Raw genomic sequence first — 25,107 nt, forward strand, 5'->3', positions numbered from 1 at the left:
CATTCAGTGTAAGAAAACAGCAGATATAAATGTTCTGATGGTGACTTTTGATTTCAGAAAAGAACTAGTTTATATTCTCCTGGAATATAAATGGAATATATATAATGGAAGCAGCTCTTGTGTTTGCTGAAAGGCATGTCTAGATACAATCCACTGTATTCAGTAATAAGTTCCAAAACTGTGGACCTGCTTCTTTGAGCACTTACACCCTTGATATTCAACTGACCTTCTAAATTTTCTTTCCACTATAGATTTATGCCTACATCTTTGAAAACATCAAGTCCATTCAGTTGGAAGCTTTGCTGCTCTCTGTGCTGAGCATTGTGATTCTCGTTCTTGTTAAAGAACTGAACGAAAAGTTTAAAGGGAAAATCAAGGTGGTTCTTCCTATTGATTTGGTTTTGGTAAGTATAAACACAAGCACTGTTTTGCATTACTTAATCTGCTGCAGCCGGTGGTGCTCATTGTTAATGCAATGCAGGGCAAATATTTATGGTTTTGCCATTTAGATAATGGTGTGACCAGTTTAGATAAATTCAGGTGTACTGTTTCTCGGAAAAGTTTGATAGAAATATAATATCAAAGAAATACCGCACAAAGGAAAATGGCAACGGACCGGCTTCAGTTGTGAGGTTTAAAAACATTGTTTGGGCTCATTAATTGTAGCATTGCAACCTTCTGGTGTCTCAGCTATGATGTTTAGTTTTTGTAATGCCCAGCTGTTTTTCAAAATGGTGTAGTAATGAGGTATATTGGCCTACTGTCTTTATAGTAAAGAATTCTGGGATTGTGCTTTGTAAATGCATACTGTGGCTCTGATGCAAAGAAGTCTTACAGGTGTGGGAGCTTGATTCAAGATCTCAACCCCCCCAACCCCCCCATTAATCCCAATGGATGAGGCCTCATTAGCACACCTTAATGTGAGCTGATTGGGTATTTCTGTATTAATAGGGTCTGCTTACAGACACATAAATGCCTTGTGTGCATAGGAGTACACACTTAGGACTCTGAATCTGGATGTCTACATGTGCCAGATGAAAACATATAGGGCAGGGGTGAGGAACCCCCAGCCTGGGGGCCAAGTTGGGCATTCCAGGCCTCTCTATCTGCCCTTGGAGCTCTTCCCAAGCCATACCATTACTGGCCCTGCTTTGCACCCCAAATGCTGTTGCCCGACTGAAATGTGTCCTTGGATGCTGATAATCTTCTTACTTATCTGGAAGGAGGATAGAGAGGTATCTTTTAAGGGTACTCCTCACCTTCATTTCAATACACCTGAGATGTGTGGGAACACATGCTCTCTTAATGTAGGGAAATTGCATCCCCTTCCTTTTCAATACACACTCCATGCTTCTCAACTGTTAATTCAATGTAATAACCATAGATAAATTGAGGGTGTGTAGAAGAGCCAATATTCACATAGCTTCTGTATAGCTATATGCTATAATGTCAACCCAACTATACGTGAACATAGGCAATCCCCATCTGAGAAGAAGCTGACCCAATGGTCTCATCTCTGTAACTTAACAATATTGCTTCTATTCCATTGGTTCCACTCATATTGTTCTCTGAAGTAGTGAGCCCAGTGCCAAAAGAAACATAAAGATTTCTTTAAAAAGTGTGAAGTGTTTGTTGCCTTCCTCCGCTAAGTCTTTGTTGTTGCTTGACCAATAGATAGTTGCTACCTCTGCTGCCTGCTACTATGCTGATATGAAGCACAGCTATGGCATGGAAGTTGTCGGACATATTCCAGAAGGGTAACATATTCTTTATATGCTTGTATGTATTGATACATAAATATGTATATTCAGTATGTTTTGCATTTTAAAATCATTGTTTGCATACCCTCATCCCGTGCAATAAAATGGTCAGCAGCTGAAAAATGAAAATGAAACCACGAATTCTGCCTTAGTAAGGATGATAAGAACAAGGTTGATTTTCAGAAGGCTGATTTACTGAATAGGGAACCTATATAGAACCAGACATCAGATACTGGAGATCTGTGGTTCGTATCCAATGAAGCGGCAAGTTAAAATCGGTTAGCACTATACTCTTGTTCTGCTGGTGAAATGTTTTGCACCAGCGGAATGTAGCTGCATAAGAGAATACACAAGCAGGTTGCTGGTAAATTTTTTGCACAACAGGTTATGGAAACTGTTGTGCAACAAGCTTCTGCTAGCGCAACTGTTATATTCTTTATAGTCCTGTGTTGCACAACATTAAACTCATCCCCTTGCTAGCAGACTGAGAACACTGTGTAGGTAATGTAGGTCCAGTTCTTCTGATGAATAGGAATGCTGCTTTATTTTGTAGAATAAGAACCACAACTCCTTTGCTGTCTGATTTTGTCCCCTATTTCTTTCTAAAGCTGCTACTGAAGACTAAATTGACACGTCTATTTTTATGTTGACTGGCTTTTACAAACTGAATGTCCACCCTCTTTTTATGCTTGGGCTTGTGGGACTACATGTAGTCATTTTTCAGATGATCGAAATCTGGAAATACTAAACTTGTGGATTTAAAGAGGGGAAGGGTGTCTGTGGTCCTAGCATCAACCTCCGTAAGCAGCCACTCCTTTGAAATCAGAGGTTAAGTATTTAAGTTGTATGAACTTAAGCTCATACCATGTGATTTGGGAATCCTACCAAGGAGGCAACCTATACACATACAATTTGCTTATGCATATCTGTTCACAAACAAATTGGCCATGTGTGGAGGTCCAGAATAGTGGCCATGATGCCTCCTTCTGCTCCCATGTTTGAGATTTTGCTAACCCTCTGAATAAGGGCTACAGCTAGTTGGCATCAGTGCTTGTTTTCCAAGGGTACTCAAGGGCCTGCAACACTGGCACCATTTTTTCTAGAATAAAAGCACTGGTTAAAAGTGTGACACTTACTCAAACAACTTCATGGTGAGTACAGGCACCTTTTTCCCCCTGGAAGAAATGCACTGGTTGTATTTATGTGAAATGTAGAGATATTGAGAAGAAGCTTTGATAAGCTATCTGAGGCAAAGACCTCCAATATGTATCATTTCAGTATATCAGTGCAGCTTTATTAAATAACAGCAGGCCAGACAGCACATTTTGGTATTTGGTAGGCTTTGTAGCACTGAAGAATGCAAATGCTTCCTAAAAATGACCTTTCTCAAACTAAAAATTGAAAAGCTGGAATAGACTGTGATTTTGTGGCTATAAAATGAGGAAATTCCATCAGAATTGAGATTTCTGTGCCTACCCTGAATTAATGGGAACTTTTCAGTTCACAGTTTTGATTTGATACTGGCACATTTGCCTTCTAATGCATAACATCCTCCACCACATAGGATTATCCTTACTTTTACAGCATACCACTGCCAAGGTCTCCACCCATGAATATCCTCCCTGAAGTCATCACAGAGGCATTTGGAGTGGCATTGGTTGGCTATGTAGCTTCACTAGCCCTCGCCCAGGCCTCTGCTAAGAAGTTCAACTACTCTGTGGATGATAACCAGGTAAATGTTTGTACACTGTTTTCTGCTGATGAAGTTTTGGTGAACATGCTCCAAGTAGAAACCTACCAGGATCATGACATGCTTATCGTGGTCTTACAATTAGTCTTAAGGGTGCAATTTTACTGCCATGATTCTGCTAGAGCTGGTTGAAATTCTCCAAAAGCAAGTGAGAGTTCTTTGATTAATTTGCAAAAAGACTTCGGAATAATTGAGAAAGTTGGTTCAAACTATGACATTTTTTTTCAGACTAGGTTCTTGGGTTACGCTATAAGCCCTGCTGCAGTAATGACCTCATTTCCACACAGCTAGTGACTTTACACCAACCTTTCTCAACCTTGGGTCCCCAGATGTTTTTGGCCTACAACTCCCATCACCCCTGACCACTGGTCCTGTTAGCTAAGGATGATGGGAGTTGTAGGCCAAAAACATCTGGTGACCCAGGGTTGAGAACCACTGCTTTACACCTTACCATGTCCCTCCTGCCATCTCTACCCACTCTGGATAAACTGTTGTGCTTCCTGTAGGCCACGGAGATAGGCCAATGTCCATTCTCAAGACCTTCAGCTCCAAAGTCATGCGAATTTACAATATTATATTAAAGGGCTATTGATCACTCTTGCATTTGTTTGGTATCCCAAGGGAACCTCTAAACCTCCAGCGAAGAAACAATAAGGGTATGCAGGCAATGGGAGGGAGGGGAAGGATTTGTAAAATTATTGCATGGCATTGTTTGTTGATTTAGAATGTTTTCCAGCTTTTGGCAAAATGTTCTCAAAGCCATTTGCATAGCGAAAAGTAGCTTGCAAACAGGTTTAAGCAAATTCGCTTACAATCTGAGCACGTGTGGGCTTTTCCATGTAGATCTTCCACCGCTGAACAAAAGAACAGACTTCCTCACTTTACACTGGATAGTTATGCAGATTCTGGTTTTGGAAAGCAACCCCCACCTCAAATTTGTCAGATGCTCCTATGACCCTAAGATTAAGAGTCTCATGCTCTACCCACTGAGCGCACAAGACCAAATTTGGAAATGGGTCAGATAATATCCAGGCCTGGGGGATAGGGCTGCTTCTGGAGTTCTTTTGTCTTAGTAGTAGTGGATAGAAGACAGTGGATAGAGAGCATTTCTTTTTTCTCCTTCTTCTGCAACACTTGAGCTTGGGTAGGTCACCCAGTGAGACTGATGGGCAGTGAGCTTAGAACAGGCAAAACAATTTATTCACACAATGCATGATTAACTTGCGTAAATCACAGTAGCAGCTGGCAGGATGTCAGGGCTCATCTGACCTCCCATCACCACTGTTGCTGTGGCTTGCCAGGAGAGAGACAGAGAAAGGTGCGGTGGCTGTGAGGCTGCTGCAGTGCAAGCCAACCGGTGAGTCCAATCTGGCTTTCCCACTGGTATGTTTGCACTACACCAACCTAGCAGCTGCTGTCCCTTCCTGGTAGCCCACAGTAATTGTAGGAATGAGATGCCAGTTAAGCATGGCCCCAGTGAAGGCCACTGGTTTACACAGCTTTAAAAGGGGATTAGACAAAGAAATTCATGAAGGGCAGGCCTATCATTGGCTATTAGCCAACATCTATATAGAACCTCCAATATAGCTGGTGGAATACCACTTGCCAAGGGCTGTTGCCTTTAATCCCTGCTGGTGGGCTTCACAGAAGCATATGGTGGGCCACTGTTGGTATACAGGATGCTTGTTGAGATGATCCAATCTAACAGGACTCTACTTTGGTTCTTATGCTCTTTCCCCCCAAAACTTTCCAGGAGTTCTTGGCTCATGGCCTCAGCAATGTGATCCCATCCTTTTTCTTCTGCATACCCAGCGCAGCAGCCATGGGCCGTACTGCTCTCCTGTTCAGCACTGGAGCAAAAACACAGGTAACTCTATTTGTGTTGTCAGGGCAGAATAGAAATATTGGCTGTTGTACTCGCATCTCCTGCACTGCAGTGTAATTAATGCTGAAAATGAGGTGTGAGATCCTTCGTAACCATTCTAGGGAATGTTGTAGGCACAGGTGCCTGCTACATTGGCAGAAGAAAAGGGAAAGGAAGCGATCTTAACTCTCCTAAGATGCTTTAGAAAAGTAATACCAACCAATCAAATACAGGGGCAATGATCCCAGAATGAAAATATATTAAGAGCTGCCTACACTGAACTGATGCAATGGACTGTCTCGGTCAATAGGGCTATCTAGCCTTCCTTTACCTGATGGCCTCCAGATATATTGTACTGCAACTCCTATCTCTTATCATTGGCTGTGCTGGTGTGGGCTGATGGGAGTTTATGGGATACCAAGCTGGGGAAGGCTGCCCTATCCTAACCAGCAGCAGGTCTGCTGGCAAAAAGTCTCTCCCAGCTCTTCTGCCTTTGACCCTCTTAGTGAAGATGCCAGCAGATGAACCTGGGATCTTCACCTTACCTTTAGCACATGCTCTTTTTTCCAATGGAAAAAAGAGTAATGTTTAAACTATCTTACAATACCTAGCAAAGATATAAATATAACCTTAAGGTTAATAGTCAGAGTGTTGGTTTCACCTTAAGAAAATCAGACTAATAACTGCTGGGCAGTAAGAGCCTGCCTCCAATTGTATTGATTGTCTCTGCCTACAGTCCATAAGAAGTCTTGTGGTGCTTTGAAACCCTAACCATTTTTATTATGGAATAAGCTTTTGTGGACTTGAGTCCGTTTCATCAGATGCATGGTGTAATCTTCAGTTGCAGGTGTATGATACATAGGGGATAATGGAATTTGTAAGGAGTGACATCAGACAAAAATGAAATGCAAAAAGCAGCCATTCAGTTAGAACATGTGTGGAATAAGTGCTGTGATCCCTTCAAACAGCAGTAAAAGGTGATAAAACAGCCTGCCCACACTACCAAACTGGAAGTTTCTGAAATGAGGTTGTCATGTTCTGTGGGGGAAGGGAAATAGTACTTGCCCTTTCCTGAGACACTGTCTGTGCTCATTTGGAAAGTATCTTTAGACCCAAGCAGCTAATGTCTTCCTTCTCTTGATGAAGGTCAAAGAAAACCAAACCAAAACTCTTACCCATTTGTACCGACCAGCGAATGCTTTGATATGTAAGGGCGTATGATCAACCACTGGAGCTATCCATAGAAAATATGAGCGGAGACAAAAGCAAATGACAATAGTGATTTTAGAGGCTAGACACAGACACTAAACACACACACACAAAAGTCCCTGACAAACCAAACAGTCCTTTGTTTTGGGAAACAAAACTGATCTATTACATGCCTATCTCAAGCCAAGTCTAGTCATCCGACTGACATAAAATAAGCAAAGCAAAGCAACAAATACAGGCAAAAAAAGTTCCCACCCAAGAAGAATCACAGGTCCAATCAGGAGAGTAATACGTACAAAATAGAGAATATTTAAAAATCATGCAGGTCATGGTATGGCTAAGAAACAGATCCAATCACTCCCCACAAATTGGTCTCCACTCAAACAAATCCTCCAGCAATTCACCATTAGACTGGAACAACGTCTTATGAGAGATGTGTGGCTATTGCTGAAAGTAGCTTCTCTGTACCTCTTCTCCTTCTCTTCCTCCTGTTGTGCAGTAAAACAGGATGAATGACACAATGGTACCGTGTTTCAAGTTTTTCTGCACTTGTGCTGCTTTATTAGTGCAAAAACTAGAGGTGTGGTGTCACACATTCTCATTTATATGCAAGAAAAGGAAGAGATTGAGGTGGAGAATTGGGAGCACTGCTGTTTTTAGTGTCAGTCCTGCATCTTTTGTAATGTGTAATTGCAGTATTAGATCCCTGAGGACAAAATAAAGGCTTCTTAGAGATCCCTCCATGTAGAATGGGGGAAAAAACTGCAATGGGCAACTTTCATAATGAAATGCAAAAGATTCAGAAAGAGCCAGCAATCCATGCATGCTTGCTTGTTCTCCACTGTTGGATGCTGGAGCCTTGTGTTCAAATTCCCAGTGACTGGGTGACCTTCTGCCAGTTGCTCTCAGCCAAACTGGTTTCATAGGATTGTTGTGAAGAGAAGTCAGCCATGTATGCCACTCTGAGATCCTTAGAGGAAAGTTGGGATAAATAAAGCAATCAGGTTTGAGAGGAACTTGGGAGGAGACAAGTGATGGAACAGAGTGCCTAAACATTTCCCCAGCTACCACTTCCTTGCCACAGTTCCCCCCTAGGAGAAGCTGCCAACCAACAGGTATGTGGATGACATGTAGTCCCACCCTAAATCTCATAGAAATCAGCGTGACTTGTGTGTGGATGAATTTCTTTGGTTTGCAACCATTGTGTAATAAATACAGGCACAAAAGTACATTTTCCAGAAGCTCAGTAGTTTCTGCCTGCGTATTTGAGATCAAACAGTAACCTCCCCCTCCTTTTTGTATATCGTGTATATTGGTATTTGATACATGTATTTGTTCTTTAGGTGGGCTAAGGGTAACCACAACAGGTCAAATCTTAAATTATACTCAGATGCTTCCAATCTGCAGACCATGTGAGAGCCAAAATCCCCTTTCCTGGCTCCTAGAATTTTTATGTGTCTGCAGTGTTTTGTTATGCTCAGCAACTTCGGCAAACCAAGCACTTTCATTTCATTTTAGACATGCTTTAGAATTTGAATAATGTGATTATTTATGCTTCTCCTTTCCAATTGTTTTTAGGTGGCTTGCCTAATATCTTGCATATTGGTGCTTGTGGTCATCTATGCAGTAGGACCAATGCTATACTGGCTGCCCATGGTACAGTTCTTTTTTTAATTACTATTATTTGCGATCATATGATTTTCATAGACTAAACTATTCTTTCTGAAAATGACTGCACCACCTTTCATTATGATTCCATGATTATTAATGCTCTCATAGAAGGGAGAGAACACACCAGTTTCATGTGCCAAGAACAAAGAGGGAGTGGGGAGTCTTTCTTTCTGTTTTGCTTGGATATGAACTGGGTTGCCTGTTTTCGATGGAACTTATTGCAGAAGTTTTGAATCTTTGCACCTAGGGTATAATTTTGCACTAGGTCATAGGACTGGAGCCAGGGCTTCTAGCACCAGCGCAAGGGGATAATTTACCCTCTTCTTCCCATGAGTAAGGGGGAAAACCCTTATTCTCCACGCAAGGGAAGAGGCCTTTCTACTGTCTGAAGAAATGAAAGTGGCACATTCACTCACAGCCTGTTCTTGTCCCTGGTTATTATTTTTTGGATTTAAAAAATGCCTGGTATTTCAAAGGCTCTTTGAATTTATCCTTCTATTTGCCACCCAAATGTATAGTGCATTGCAATTTCAGAATCCACAAAAGGCACATGTAAGATATTTTCTCTTTGGCATTATTTATATTTGGAGGTGTTGATAACTGTAGTGAAGAGGTGTCTTCAGGCTTCCTGGGAATTTGCCAATTAACTTGCCGAAATCTATTTCCCTGCATGTTTGGGGGGAAAATGCTGAATTCACTTTCTGACAAAGGATTCTTTCATTGCAGTGCGTTCTAGCAAGTATCATTGTGGTGGGGCTGAAGGGGATGCTGGTGCAGTTCCGTGACTTAAAAAAGTATTGGAATGTGGATAAAATAGACTGGGTAAGTGAAATTGAATCTAAGGATTCCCCTCCTCCAGGCCTTTCAATGTATGGGATAATGTCCTAAATGCCCCCACTACCAAGTCTTCCCTTTTGTTGCTGTCCCTCAGCCAACTGTGTAGGAATTTACTGAGAGGAAGGTCCATTCTTTTACATATGAATTAAAATTTTGCCACTGTTTCTTTCCCTTACCCTTTTTTTCCTGCTAACAAAGCACCTTTCTTCTCTGTCATGTGCTTTCAAGAATCCACCTTCTCATTTGATGTTCTAGGACCAGAAAAGGTCCTAGAACAAATAATTAAGTTGGGTGATGGTTAAATGTGTTATTTGATGAGCTGATGATGTGTTGATTTCTATTAGTTGCCTTACTTGTCTTTATAAAAATAATTTGCCAAAGTACTCTTTGTATATTCTGTAATGTCTTTACCGAACTTTGTTCCTGTCTATGATTTTCCTTTAAAAGCTGGAAGATAAAAAGAAAACCTGCTTCACTCTGTGTCAGGGTGGCATATTGACGTCCTTATTAACAAGAGTTCTGACAGAGAGCCATAACAAACCTCTGAAAGGGTAACTGACAGGTGGGGATATGGTTGTCTTGGCCAGCCTTTCCCAGGCATTAGTGCCTTGTATTATGATTGAAGTGAAGATGTCCCATTGCCAAAGGAGGAGCCTTCGTGAAATAAATATTGGTTTTATACTTACAATTGCATTCTAGGTTGGATGTTTAAAACTCCATAGGACTCTCAGTGGAACATCAATAGAACAAGAATGAATTCGGGAAATAGAAACAGTTACATATGATTCTTTGTCACATGCCAAATCTTATTATGTAGAAGCAAATACGTCAGTTCTAAGGAGCTTGCGGTTTAGCCCTTGTGTGTTGAGAAACCTCTACATGCCTGTAATAGTTGCTATGGTGTCTGGAGAGCCTTATTACAGCCACTGCTATTGCCACCTCTACTTGCTTACTTTTCTTCTACAGCAACAGAGAGACACTGCTGTGAGGGATAGCAGGGCTTGTTGCCCATTGGGACTGCTCCCCCCTGCGAAAACCTATTCTTTACTGCTGAATTGGAGCAAACCTTAGTTGGGTTTCCCATGGATTGACGTTCACTCCGATTCTGGGGTGAAGAGTGGGTTTTCCAAGGGAAAGTGGCAGGGCAAATGGAAAACCGCTCAGGCCCATGCCTAGAGAGCACGGGACATGCAGAAAACTGCTCAGATCCTTGCTTTCTCAGCATGGGATAAGAGGAAGTGTGGACCCTAAGAAGGCAGGCAGGGGGGAAGCTCTTTGGCTGGCTGTAGCAGCTATCAAGCCCGTAGTTGCTGCAGCCAGATGGGCACTTTGATGCAAGTGAGATCATTGGCCTCTTAGGATTAGGGGTTTGGTTTGAGAACAGTGCTCTCCCAGAAATGTTTTGGAGTTCAATGCTCATTGTTTAGAGAAGATCTTCTTTGTCTGGGTGGTAAAATTCTCCTTGGATCCAAAGTATTCCTCTCACCTCCTACCTTTGTTTCCTGCTCTTCAAGATTTGTATAAAGCATTCTCCTGCCCTTTTCTTTCTTTCCCCCTTGCCTTCTCCTTGGAATTCAGAGTCATCATTTTCAAAAGCAAGTGCTGAGCTAGCAGTTTTCCCAGGCTGTGTGCTTCAATGCTATTACAAAGAAACCATTTCATTCCAGACGAGATTGTAATTTCAGTTTGGCTAATTTGTTCTAAGGGATGTGAATTGTGGTATGATTTATGTAGCAACACAACCACTATGGAAGGAACTTGAAATAATCAAATTGCTTCAGCCAGGTACCAATTAGTCATCGGGGGATAATTTTCCATCATTTTGGCTTTCTTTACAACCAACATGATAGAGATGAAAAAGACCTTTTCATCCGTCTTCTTACAAAGCAACTCCCCAGTCCTGAATCCTGCCCCCCCTTTCTGTTTTCTTCCCTGTACATACATATGCATTTTGCTGGTTTGGGTTTAATATTTTACTCGTTGTTCTCTTCTCAATTTGCACTATAAATCTTACTTTTTTTGAGGAGCAAAACTTCAGCATTGGACCATGCTTAGAAATAATAAGCAAGAGAACGACATTCAGTAAAATTAAGAAGCAGCCAGATCTTTTTACACAAATGCAAAGATGAACAGATTTTAATTTCAAATTTTGTAAAAGGAAACCTTTTGCAATCATTCTCCCCCTTGCCCCCTCCATACGTCAGTATTCTGGTTCAAACCAGTAGAAGTCAATGAGATATCAGAATGTTATGAGATTTCAGTGCTAGCACTGAAGCTGAATATAAAATTACTATATTTTGGATTAGGTTTTTAAGTTTGTATATGTGTATAGACTTGAGAGTGATTGCTCTGCTACAGATTGTAGATTTTTGCAGAAATCCTTTGGTTACAGCATGGGACAGAGCAGCAACTGAGTTTCAACCATGAAACTTTCTGGGTTATCTCAGATCAGTCACTATCTCTTAGCATAACCTACATCAAAGGCTTTTTTTTGGTAAGAATAAAATGGGGAACCTCTTATATACTTCTCTGTGATCCTTGTAGGCATGTTAAGAAAGAAACGTGATCAATAAAATATAACACTTCTCTTTAAAAGTGTGTGTGATACAGATCTGCAAGCTTGGAGTCCTACCATCTAGTGTCACCATCTTGCTAAGTGTTTTATATCTTTTAAAAGTCACTCCCACTGATGATGATCTCCATACACTGCACCAGTGCACTTAAATACACAGATCTCTCACAATGCTATAACAGCCTCTGTAAACAGCAACATGTAAAATAGCTCACTAGGCTCGTTGTCAGGGCTTGAGAACTTTTAGGCTATATTGTGTACCAAATCCAACCATTTATTTGTCATGGCTTCTTGGACTATCAAAATGTAATCACAGGTGTGCATTGCTTGACTTCTATTGTATCATACAAGAAGCATGACTTTTGTTATACAGGAAGCACACCACCACTGCATGTGGTAGGATAAATCTGTAACTGTCCATGGTACTGATTTTCTTTCTTTTTCTCTTTCCCCCCTTGTCCTGCCACTGCTGTGGTCATATTGGTTCTGAATGTTTCTCTAGTCCTTTGACCAGGGCCTAGGAAAAGCCTATGCTGGCTCCCAGTAGTGTGACCAGTGCTGCTACAATAAATGTGTACTTATTTATCCCAAAGAAGAAAAATATTATAGGGTGATCCCTATGGGGAAGGGATATTTTGGACAAAAATCAGCTTGCAGGGAAAGGGTTAATAACCTTTCTTCCCACACACTTTTTTTGCTAAGTTTGTATAACTAATTCCTTTTTGTCTTCTCTTCTTTTCCTTACAGAGTATATGGGTTAGCACTTACATATTTACAATTTGTTTTGCTGCTAATGTGGGATTGCTGTACGGCGTAGTCTGCACAATACTTATAGTGGTTTTCCGTTTCCCAAGGTGAGACATTCCTACAGTGTTCTCAGAGGCAAAGAATTTTGTATCAACAACAGTGAAATATATCATTCTATTGCATTTAGGGCAAAAATACATTACAAACTTACATAGGTTATATGCCAGTTCAGCTGTCATTCGTACCTCCCAGGGATCATGGGAATTGTAGTCTGTTGAAGGTTCAAATTCCTAGCCCATGTCACAGAATGCTCAGAGTATAGGCTATGACTATGCAACCAATTTCAGGATTAAAATAAGCATGATGTAAGGGGAAAACGGGATTCCCAATCCTATGTTTCCATTGTAAAATGAATATGGGGTCTGAGGATGTTGTTAGCAGGAGCCAGTTGGTAGTTGGGGATGGGTTAATTCCTGTCTTCTGCTCATTTTTGCTGCCTTGCAAATGCGTCTGCAAAAACTGTCCAATGTCTTTTTTGTTTGTCTACATATAGGTGAACGAATCCTGTTAATTTAACTATTGAGCCCAGTGGTGTAGCGAGGGTTGCCATCACCTGGGGCGGGGCAAGTGTTGCACCCCCCCCAGTGAACTGGGCAGCTGGGGTGGGGGCTCACACAGGGGGAGGGCATGTGTGGAGTCCATGTGGAGAGTGAACGGAACCCACCTCCAACAGGCTGCTCGCCTGCTGCCTCCATCCACCTGACCACTAGACCAACCTGCTTGCTGCTGCGCCTCAGCTGCCAAGGCTCAAAAATGTGCACGTGGGGCCATGCCCCCCCCCCGGGCCCCCTCACACTATGCCTCTGATTGAGCCTGACTTTTTTTAAAAGTAGGAGAGCAAGTAGCTATAGAACCCTTTCTATTTTAGCACCCATCAACAAACACAGGTTGTCCAATGTATGAAGTAAGTAATTTGCAGAATCTGGAACATGTGAATAGCCAGATAGCACCTGGAAAATGTTCACTTTTCAAAAGCTTGTTTGGCATTTACAGTCACAGTGTGCACTCTTATATATGCTGCTTTCACATATCTGTTATAGAGCAACGACTCTGAGCCTGAAACATATGAAAGAAGTGGAATGCAGATTCAAAACAGAAGCAGATTCTGTAAGCCTAGTCTTCTTATTCTCTCTTCATTCAAAGGGAGTTATATTTCAGCATGGGGGAATCCCTGTCCTCTTCCTCCTCCTCTGTGCTTTGTCCTTGCTGGACATGTGTCCATTTCAACTTCCTCAGAGTGTATGTGGAAACTGCTTATACCTATAGCAGCAGGGGAGGGGTGTAGCAGGAGGGACCTGATCTTATTCCTGTTGCACACAACCTAATGAGAACCTGGCATCATCTTGGCATTCAGGAGTCTAGGGTGCAGAATGCTTTAAGTGGCATTAAAAAACGTTGGGAGACATTTCAGACTTCTCAGTTTCCATACATTTATTTCCTGTCCGCTGTGGGGCCTACTAGAAGGCTCAGCCTGAGGGATGACTCCTGGTGCCACCTGATTTTGCAGAGGAGCCTGGAAACCAAGTCTTTTGAGGAGTGGTTGAAAGAGCTAAGTATGTTTCACCTGAAGAAATGGTTAAGGGGAGGCATGGCTGTCTTCAGATATCTGAAGGACTGCCATGAAGAAGATATTGCTCCAGCAGGCAGAACGAGAACCAAAAGGTGGGAAATTGCAGGAAAGCAGAGTTCACTTAAACATGAGGAGAAACTTCTGCACACTGCTTGTGGGGCGGTATGTGGTAGGCTTTCTCTTGGTCAAGGTATTTTACTAGAGGCTGGGTGGCTGCATTGTAGATCTTGCATTGCATTGAGCAGGAAGTTCTTAGAGCTCAAATGGCCTTTATAGAGTTTGGAACTCTCAACTCCATTAGTCTATTGTAAAGAATGCTATGTTTGCTGGTTAACAAGCATTACTATATTTGCTAAACTGTTTTTAATTTTAATTCAAAGGAGTCCTTACAACCAGTAAAAATTGTCTCGGTGAATAACCCACTCGTCTTTCTGAATGCTAAGAAGTTTCACATGGACATATTAAAAATAATCCAGAAGGAAAGCACATGTGCACAGCAGCTACCTGAAGATATGAACAAGGTAAGGCATGTTTCTTCACAGAGAGAGGGTTGCTTGTGTTTTTCTGTACTTTTGGTTCACATTTTCATTCCACCCGCTCGTATTGCAAAGAGGAAATTCAAACTGTACTGCAGATTCAAAGCATGGTGATTGCACTTTGTGTTGTTGCCAAGAGGAAACACCTCAGGGGTAGAAAACACACTTTAGAACAGAGATAGCTGCTTTATCCCCAGTAAGACTGTTGGCACATCTAACTCAGCAGTCTACATTGACTGTCAGTGGCTCTTCATAGGCTTTATACAAGGATTGGGTCCTGGGTCATTCTCCAGGCAAATCATGTGCTTTCTCTATTACTGAGCTGTCAGGTTTGGTCTCTGGCAAATCTAGTCAAAAGAATTAAAATAAGCAGAATAAAACCTTTTGTTGCTTGAGACATAAATTTCTTAACTGGGAAACAGGATCTGGATATTGCTTGGCACTTTTCCCCCTAGAAAAATTGGTTCCAGAACTCATCACAAAGTTGTCACAGTAAGTCACTGGGTGACTAAGGGCAGCCCTGAACAAATGCCACTTCTGACAACAGCTGCATTCACCACCCACGGAGGTCTAAAAACTATGGCAGGCTGTCTCCCTAACTGGTGTGGGAGTCTCCCCTGGTTCTGGTACAGGTCAAATAAATGTGCCTCCCTCCCCGCCTTGTTCTCTTAGTTTCAGGTAGGTGGCTAGGGCAGGTCGGAAGGGCCCTCACACAAACATGTATGTCTGCAACAGTAGAGGCCTGGCTGGAAAGCTTAAAGCCTGCTGTAGCTACACGGGAGACGGGTTGAGGAAAAGGAAGGAGGACTTTGCTCCACCATGTAGCAGCTAGTAGCCAGGTGGAGTCATAGATCTAAATAAAAGTGTAGACTCTCACACGCTGGCCAGCTTCTGTTTTGACTTGAAATGTTCGTTTTGCTGGGGGAGCACTGGCCCACAATGACACCCACCTGAGAGGGGCTTTGGTGTGCTCTGACTGGGGGGGGGAAAGCACTTACCTTACTACTGACCATCAAAGTTGACAATCCATTCCTTTATGGCTGGATGGAGGAACCTTACAGCAAATATGCAGCAGCAAATTTCAGGACTATTAATAGTGGCCGCTTTGTCTTGATCTTCAGAGCATCCCTTTAGCGGCATGGCTGCTTATGTTACGAAAAAGGAGCAATGCAGAAGCGAGCTCCAGGTGGCTGGAATGGTAAACAGGAAACTGATGTTATTGGAATGTACCGTGGAAACAAGAGACAGTGCACTGAGTGCCGGATGTTAGCTCAGAGTGGCACATGACCCTGTACTGGAAGTACATGGGTGGAGTTATTCTCTCTCTGCAGCTGGGTATCAGAGGGTACAGACGTGTTTTCTCTGTACTGGTGAAAGACAGGAATAAAGACATGTAAATATATTTCTGTCTGTCTCATTCCCCCCCCTGGAGATGGGAGGGGGAGGAATGGTGTGTTCTTTTCACGTTTGAAAAGGATCGCCGAAGAGACCTCCCTTGATCTTGCCGGCAGACGCTGGCAGGGGAGGTCAACAAGGATTCAAGCCGGGCACCTGGAGGGTGGCCAAATTCCTAAGAGCTGGGACTGGCTCTGCTGGCTTGAAATCCAACATCTGGTAGCAGACCGATGGATATCTGATCTATGAGAATCTGCATGAGAGGTGAGAGGTCGATGAATCGTTGCCATCCTCTGCACCTAAGGAGATAAAGAAAGCGTCTGCTTGCAGCCAGAAAGCTGATCAGACAGCTGGACACCGAAAGGCAACGGAGCCCCAAAAAGGTATGCTGAATTATTTTCTGTTCACGAAAGAGCTGCATTTAAGAAAAACAGCTCTGAAAGAAAGGCTGGCATACCAGGAATTCCTGTGGTAGATAAGGATTCCCGTCCCGAGAAAGGTTGCTAGGCAACGACCGCCAGTACTTGTAAAGTTACTGAATGGCTCAAAAAGAGCCTGGGAAGTGGAATTGTTTTGAATTCTGCGCAGCATGTGCGAGGATTTTGAAAACAGCCCAAAGGTTTGCCTGCCAGTGAAAGCAGTAAACAGCCCAGAAGAGAACTTTTGGATTTTACTGGCTTGAAAGTGAAAGCAGGCTTGAGAGAGAAAGCACAGACTTGAGTTCAGCATGGATTCCAAGAAGGGGGGGGTTCCCCATCCACCTCCCCTGGCTAATGACAATTATTCATCTTGGTCTGTAAAGATGAAGGCCCTGCTGCAGAATCAGAGGATTTTTGGGGTGATTGAGAACCCCATCCCTCAAGCACCAACCCGAGGTTGGGAATCACAGAATGTGAAGGCCAGGACGGCTATAATTCTGTGTGTCTCGGATGATCAACTTGTGCATATTCAGGATTTGGAATATGCGCGTGAGATTTGGGAAACGCTGCGTAGAACACACCAGAGAGATGCTGGTTCTTCAGCGTTGTTGTATTTTGAGAAGCTGACCAATCTGAGGCTTGCGCCTGATGGAGATGTTCAAGCGCACCTGACGGAAATGAAATATCTGCGCCAACAGATGGTGGAACGCAATTTCCGTCTGCAGGAGGAAGTGTTTTGCTTCATGATGATTAACAGCTTAAATCGGACTTACAAAACGGTTGCCAGTCAGCTGGGTTCCCTTCCGGCGAACGATTTGACCGCGGAGAGGGTGACTGCCGTTGTTTTGAATGAACATGACAGGCTTGCTGCACTGGAGGTGAAGGACAGGGGGAGGGAGGAACGGAGTTCTAATTCCCCCGCAGATGAAGCTACTGGAGAGAAAGCTCTAGCTTTGAACGCTGTCCGATGTTACAATTGTGGAAAGGCTGGGCATCTTCAGCGGAACTGTAAGAAGCCACGTCAGCCAAAAGGAGCTAAGGGCCGCTCAGCAAAGCTTGAGGCGTCAGGCAAAGGTCATACCAAGCCTTCGGTGAGACCTGGAAAGGCTTTGATGGCGAAAGGAACCACGCCAGGTGTTGGGAACTCATTTGTTATTGACACTGGAGCCACCGTCCATATGTCCCCACACAGAGAACTCTTTTCAACGTTTAAGAAGCAAAGCTTCGCTGTGAAACAGGCCAACGGTCAGGAGCTGGAAGCGACCGGTGTAGGGACTGTCTATCTTAAGAGTCTGAACCTGACAATAAACAATGTTTACTTGGTTCCTGAATTGAAGTTCAATCTGCTGAGTGTTTCACAGATTGCAAAGAAAGGACTGAAACTGTCCTATGATGCTGAGAGCTGCAAGATCTTCAAAGATGGAGAGTTATATCTTTCTGCCAGAGAGAAACATGGACTGTATTTGTTGGACTTTGAGCAAAGTGATTACATGGAATGTAATTCTGAGTCTAACTTGATTTCTCTTGCAGGTGTGACCAAAACAAGCGCCAAGAAGGTGGCCAGGGTCGACAGAACGTTTCAGCGGGTGTATGCTGATGTGATTGGTCCTCTAGAACCATCTAGAGGCAAAGCAAGATTTTATCTTGTGTGTGTGGATCATTTCTCTAACTTTGTCTGGGTTTATGTGTTGAGAAAGCCACAGGAAGCCTTGGAGAGGTTTCAGGAGTTTTGTGACAAGGTTAAGAGTATGCATGATGCTAACATTGATTGTCTATTCACAGATGAGAAGCAGATTTTTCTTTTACAGGATTTCCAGAGTTTTCTGCAGAAGAAAGGAATAAGACACAAAGTTGCTGTTTCAGCGGAAGCGTGGAACAGGGGTGTCTGTGTACGGGTGAACAAAGAATTGCAAAAGGGGATGAATGCGCAATTGCTTAGTTCACATCTGCCACATGAGTTCTGGGCGGAGTCACTCATGTCGTTTTGTCATGCGTGGGTGAGAAAGGTTTCAAAAGAGTTGGGAAGTTCTCCTTTTGAGAAACTGTTCCAGAGAAAACCTTCTGTTGCCCATTTCAAGGTTTTTGGGTCTCATGTGAGGACAGAAGCTCCAGGTGGAGTAAAGAATGCCAGAGGCATTTTTGTGGGGTATGAAAAGGGTCTCTACAGAGTAATTTTGTCTGAATCTGGTCAGGTGATTCTCACAAAATTTCTAGAGAGTGCTCCTGAACAGGAGAGAGTGATAGTACACACATTTCCCACTGAGGACGATTCAGATGATGATGATTTTACTGATTACAGTGGTACTGAGAGTGATGACACTGATAGCTCGGAGAGCTCAGTTGTCACAGTCATTGAGAGGAAGTCTCACACAATGGATAGGCCTTCACAACTGAAGGATGAACCACTGTTTACCATTGGAACTGGTTCTCCAAAGAGTCCTGAGACTGGACCAGTGAGCAGAGAGGATCAGCACCTCATACGTAGGTCTGAGAGAGTTACAAAGGGTCAACCACCTAAGAGGTACTCAAAAGAGTTTGCTAACTTAGCTGTTGCATGTGTTGCTGTTGTAAACAACCGAGGACAGGTTGGAGCTGTGTCTAAGTCAGAGACAAAGACACAACAGAAAGTTGCTAGCCAAGGGAGTGCAGATGCACTCGTTCCTTGGAAACCAGACAACCAGAGAGGTACACTGGGGAAACCAGTGGCGGGGAGTTCCAAGGGTGGAACTGAAACAACAGGGGAGTGTTATGTGTATAACAACTGTTTGTTTTCTTCTCTGGATCACGCTTTGCTTGCCGCAACACGCATTGATTCTTTTGGGGGAGGATGTTACGAAAAAGGAGCAATGCAGAAGCGAGCTCCAGGTGGCTGGAATGGTAAACAGGAAACTGATGTTATTGGAATGTACCGTGGGAACAAGAGACAGTGCACTGAGTGCCGGATGTTAGCTCAGAGTGGCACATGACCCTGTACTGGAAGTACATGGGTGGAGTTATTCTCTCTCTGCAGCTGGGTATCAGAGGGTACAGACGTGTTTTCTCTGTACTGGTGAAAGACAGGAATAAAGACATGTAAATATATTTCTGTCTGTCTCATTCCCCCCCCTGGAGATGGGAGGGGGAGGAATGGTGTGTTCTTTTCACGTTTGAAAAGGATCGCCGAAGAGACCTCCCTTGATCTTGCCGGCAGACGCTGGCAGGGGAGGTCAACAAGGATTCAAGCCGGGCACCTGGAGGGTGGCCAAATTCCTAAGAGCTGGGACTGGCTCTGCTGGCTTGAAATCCAACAGCTTAACCATGAGTGCTGACCGTGCATGGATGATCAAAGCAAAACAACAACAAACAAGCCTATGGTCACGTAAAGCATACTCAGTAAACACATGAGACGTAACCGGCAGTGTTCTTAGGGATTAAATTATTTTTTACATATCCAGTTAACGCTGCTGCGTGCATTTCTAAACGTACTTTTTGTTTTGACAAACTAAGTAACAACATATCTTCCTTAAACAATTGATCGTCTTCACTTTGAAAGAAAGTCATTGACATATTCTTAAGGATATCCCTGGGTGTGATAATACCCCCCTTTTTGCCAAATGACGCACCAAGTCACTAAAAGATATATTGGTGCATACAGATTTAAAATCAGCACCCATACAATGCATGTTGTCTGGTCCCCCATGTGGTTTCTTTAAATGTGGGCATTGTACCTCCTGCAAATATGCTCTGCAGGTAAAAGAGTTCAACAACAAAGAAGGTTTTAAGTTCGTTTTACAGGCATTTGCCACATGTGCTACTCCACGTGTAATTTATTGTGGATGATCAAGGCAGCAGGTCAACTCAGCTATTTTGATAATCAGCTGACACCCACCTGCAGAGTGAGAAGAAGCAGTGAAACTGGCTTAACTTGTCTGAATGTGGGGTCTGGGCAGCAACAGGGGGAGGAAGGCAGTTTTGAATTTGCCAGAGAAATCAGCTATTGATACTAAATTGCAGGGGGCGGGAGGGCAATGATAATTTGGATATCTCATTGCCTTTTGTCCTCTTAACCTGCTCAATCAATATATTTGCTTATAAGAAGATATTGTCTGTATAGGCCAGTGTTGTGGTTTGCTTGCACCATTGGTGGTGGCTGCAGAAAGGAAAATTGTCTCATTACCTGAGACATTTGAGGGGCAGCAGTGAAGGCAGGAGGTGTCTCAGTCACCTATATGCAAGTAAGTGCATGGTTGCTGGCTGACTGGCAGCCCCCACCAATGTCAGCATTCTGCACCTGGGGTTCCTAGCTAATATGTCACTATGGTGCTGAATGAGACAGCCTCTGCCTCTCTCGCAAGCTCCTGAATGTTTCTGGTAATGACTGATTTCCCTCCTCAGATTGCTCTGGTGAGTCTTGCAAGCCAATACTGGATATTACAGAACCACCAGACATCTCCAGGACTCCCACTTCTCTCAAGCAAACTGACCATGCAAAGCTACACTGGGACCTTCCATAGTTGAAGAAATTGAAAGCACGACATTATTTATTCCCCCTTCCCGCTTAGTGAGGTTGTGTGATATGGCAACACAGAAGCCAATTTCCAGCGCTACAGCGGTGGAGTCCTTCTGTTGATTTTGGTTAGATATGATTGAGAAAGCAAAAGCTTAATTTTTCAGAACGGTGGTCCATCCATCACTCTTAACAAAGACTTTGTTTATATGAATACTCCGTGCCTGGCCACTTCCCCTGCCCCTCCACCAAATCAGCATTCGAAGCTATGGAGTTGATCCAGATTAGAAACCTAGGAGCATGACTCAAAGCACGCCTAAGAAAACAGTGACCTAGTCAGAGCCAGCAATCCAAAAGCCAGTGCTTGGATCCAGGGTAGACCGTGTGCCAACTAGTTAAGCCAGGTAGCTCTGATGCTTGACATGCACACACAGACACACTGCTTGCTACCGAAGCCAAACACAAATAGAAAATGAGTTGTGCACAGTAAATGAAGGATTCTACAAGTGTGATGTGGGCTTGTGTGTGTGTGTGTGTGTGTGTGTGTGTGTTGTCAGTTCAGCGAGCATAGAAGAGGATTAGCCAAATTCATGGAAGAGAGATCTATCAATGGCTATTAGCAATCATGGATAAATAGAGCTTCCATGTTCAGAAGCAGTATTCAGAGAAAAAGATATTGCCTTTATGCCTGGGTTCCGGGCTTTCTGACAGCATCTAACTGGCCATTATGGGAAATAGGATTCTGGACCAGGATCTTAAGTCTATCCCAGCAGCATTCTTAATGTTCTTAAGATACAGAGGCAAATGTATGCATAAATGAAGCTGACCAAAGTTATTTTATGGCTCATATAACGTGGCTTTAGTATATATGCTGCTGCTGCCGCCACCGCTGCACTTTCCCTCATCTTGCTATTCTGTTGAGTCATTGCTAGCCAAACCATGCTATGGCAGTACAATAAACGTGTCCTCAGCTCAAACGCCTTCTGGGCTCATGTACTCTCTTCTCTCCCTATGCCTTCCCCTTGTGTGCTTGAGCCTCTCCCTCTGTTGTTTGAGGCAAATTTAGGGCCACCCCTAGGTTTATTGTAATACTGTGTATGGTTTTTTTTATTTAAAAAATATGGTTTAGCTATTTTCTATTGTGGGTGTTACTGTTAGCCACCTTGGGCATTTTTAATGGAGAGTTTGAGTATAAATGTACCGTATTAAGCAATATTTATATATTGTTTAATCTTTACATCACACCCCTTTTAAAGTGTGGATGTTGCTGCTGCTGAGGCTGGATTGTAGTTGCCTCATGAAGAAGCAGTGAGTCTCCAGGCCCAGTAAAGAAACACAGAGCTTAATACAACGTAACTTCAGTTACCTTTGCGTACGGTGGATTTGCAAAACTTTTAAGGCAGCGAAACAAGGGACAATTCTTTCTCTCATCACTTCCTTTTTCTATTTCTTACAGTATGAACAGAACACATTGCTCAGCCCATTATCCAATGGAAATTGCCATGGTGAGTTTATCATTTAAGACATAAACACTTGACGGGCCTTTAGATTACCCCCATCATATTCCAGGACCCATGTCAGTTAAAGTTTGATCAGGAATCAAACTTATCTCACTGCCCCACATACCTTCCCTTTGACATGGCAGGAGGTGAAGGGTCTGAAGATTGTGAATGTATTGGAATGAGTGTGTTGATTTAACTAGGTGTTCGAAATGTGTTGTAAAATAAACATGTGGGACAGTTACCAAACGTAGGTGATCTAGATTTCCAGGTTTGCACCACTTTGGAGATCAGTGGAATACCATAAAATTATATGATTGGGTCATATTTCTCCCCCCTGGTTCTTTATTGCTTTAGAATCTAAAGTTCAAATGAATATACTTGCCTGTCGGCGTTGCACCTTTGCACTACAAAAGCTCCAAATTGTGGTGTTGTGCCTTCGTTGAGAGCTTTGTTCTCAATTTTCCGCATGCCAGTCGCAGAGAGCTGTTTATGTGTGCTGTGACTGCAAGCCCCAGGACCCAAAACCAAAGCAAGAGCTTCCCATTACATGCAGGGCTTCTCTTGAGTGCATGACCTAAGAGATGGCAATGGAGAAGGTAGCATGAATGTGCCTGATGCTTACATGTCCAGGCAAGGAGCATGATGTGATGTCACTTAGAATCACCCAGAAGGCTAGAGGCAGGCAGGCATGAGTTCTGTAGGATGTATACAAATGGCTGCCAGCAAGGAGGTGAAAGGGAAGAGCTTTCCTGATGCCTGACTGGCCAAAGGGTGGTTAACAGGGTCGAAGATGACTTTCCTGAAGCTCAAGTATGGTGAGAGCCAGTGTGGTGTAGTGGTTAAGAGCGGTAGACTCGTAATCTGGTGAACCGGGTTCGCGTCTCCGCTCCTCCACATGCAGCTGCTGGGTGACCTTGGGCTGGTCACACTTTTCTGAAGTCTCTCAGCCTCACTCACCTCACAGAGTGTTTGTTGTGGGGGAGGAAGGGAAAGGAGAATGTTAGCCGCTTTGAGACTCCTTAGGGTAGTGATAAAGCGGGATATCAAATCCAAACTACTCTTCTTCTTCTTCTTGAACCAGCTCATTATCTCCCATCTATGCCATACATTCAAAGTATCTAGCTACTTTTAACAATCATGGTCATCCCCCCCCCAAGAATCCTGGGAAGCAATGTTTGTTAAAGGTACAGTGGTACCTCAGGTTACAGACGCTTCAGGTTACAGACACTTCAGGTTACACACTCCGCTAACCCAGAAATAATACCTTGGGTTAAGAACTTTGCTTCAGGATGAGAACAGAAATCGTGCTCCGGCAGCACGGCGGCAGCAGGAGGCCCCATTAGCTAAAGTGGTGCTTCAGGTTAAGAACAGTTTCAGGTTAAGAACGGACCTCCAGAACGAATTAAGTACTTAACCCTGAGGGTACCACTGTACTGAGAGTTCTTAGGAGACGCCCCCCTTCTCCTTACAGAGCTCCAGTTCCCAAAGTTCCTTGGGAGGAGGGACTGATTGTTAAACCACCTTGGCAGCTCTGTGAGGGGAATCACAGAACTGTAGAGTTGAAAGGGACCCAAGGGTAATCTAGTCCAACCCTCTGCAATGCAGGAATCAGAGTCCTGGTCTTCCCTTCACCTCTGGACAAGAGACGCAGAACAGCATGCCATGTTGCCCCCCGCCCCCGGGCAGGGGTGTCTTCTAACAACCCTCAGGACCCTTAGCAAACCATAGTTCCCAGGATTCTTTGGGGGAAGCCAGGACTGTTTAAATTGGTATACTGATTTAAATGTATAGTGCAAATGGAACCTTAGCTTGTCAGAGCAGGCTGTCTCTTACTGGGCCTGGAAGAATCTGTCTGTTTCAGTTTCTCATTTTTATAGTCTTATGTTCTCATCTCCACTATTCTGCATCAGTTTTCTGTTTCTTTCTTTTTTTTTTAAAGGCTTCACTTAAATTAATCAGTATTCTGTTTATTTTATAAAATGTGTATTCCACTTGATTGTAAAAACAAAGCAAAACTTAAAGCGGTTTATAAAAAAACCTCTCATTTTACTGCTCATTCCTCCCAATTTACATTTTATATGCATTTTTACCTGATAAACACATTTCTTCAACCACTTTCTCCTACAATACTGCATTTTGAATGTTATCTTCTCTAATATATGCATGTTATATACACATTTCTGCACACATTATTTGGTTGGAGAACTGAATTTTAAAAGTTGAAGAAGTATCCGCATTTGAGCTTGCATATTATTTGGGGAAAGTGCAAATTAAGTAGTTTTCATTAAAATGCAAACTCAACAAATTCTTCCCCATCTCTTGTTCCATGTCTTGACTTTCTCATTTAATTGTGATGCTAAGGTGGGGGCCAGGAGGCTTTTTAAATACAAAAGAATCCTTTAACTCACTCCCCATTGAATTCCATGTCCAAAGATTGTATTTTGCGACAAAGATACAAACATTGTGAACTTTATATGATATAAAAAACCTATTAATAAACCTGTAAGTCGCCCCCATGTATAAAATGCCCCCTATTTTTGGGGACCCCGATTTAAGAAAATGGGGGGAGATACTATTCGTGTATAAGACCAGCCCAGATTTTGAACATTATTTTAGAGTAAACAAACATAGTCTTATACACGGAAAAGTACTGTATATTGTGGGGCAATGTGACCACCTGGAGACGTTGAAATGCCAGCAATGTTTTTTTTCTATTCAGGTAAATCAGT

At 43.1% G+C, this 25,107-nt stretch overlaps 1 protein-coding gene across 5 annotated transcripts in view; it reads left to right on the forward strand.

Moving 5' to 3' along the window:
• Positions 1-25,107, forward strand: part of SLC26A7 (solute carrier family 26 member 7) — an 84,265-nt gene that overhangs the window by 44,965 nt on the left and 14,193 nt on the right. For all 5 annotated transcript variants that reach the window (XM_083623328.1, XM_083623329.1, XM_083623327.1 and 2 more), the window contains 10 exons: positions 252-404; positions 1,675-1,757; positions 3,345-3,492; positions 5,264-5,377; positions 8,162-8,239; positions 8,981-9,076; positions 12,411-12,517; positions 13,511-13,577; positions 14,421-14,561; positions 22,333-22,381. In XM_083623328.1, the coding sequence (XP_083479454.1) occupies positions 252-404; positions 1,675-1,757; positions 3,345-3,492; positions 5,264-5,377; positions 8,162-8,239; positions 8,981-9,076; positions 12,411-12,517; positions 13,511-13,577; positions 14,421-14,561; positions 22,333-22,381 (1,036 nt within the window). The remainder of the gene's footprint in view (positions 1-251; positions 405-1,674; positions 1,758-3,344; positions 3,493-5,263; positions 5,378-8,161; positions 8,240-8,980; positions 9,077-12,410; positions 12,518-13,510; positions 13,578-14,420; positions 14,562-22,332; positions 22,382-25,107) is intronic.

This window comes from Podarcis filfolensis (assembly GCF_964270895.1).
Source record: "Podarcis filfolensis genome assembly, chromosome: 7".
Lineage (NCBI taxonomy): Eukaryota > Metazoa > Chordata > Lepidosauria > Squamata > Lacertidae > Podarcis > Podarcis filfolensis.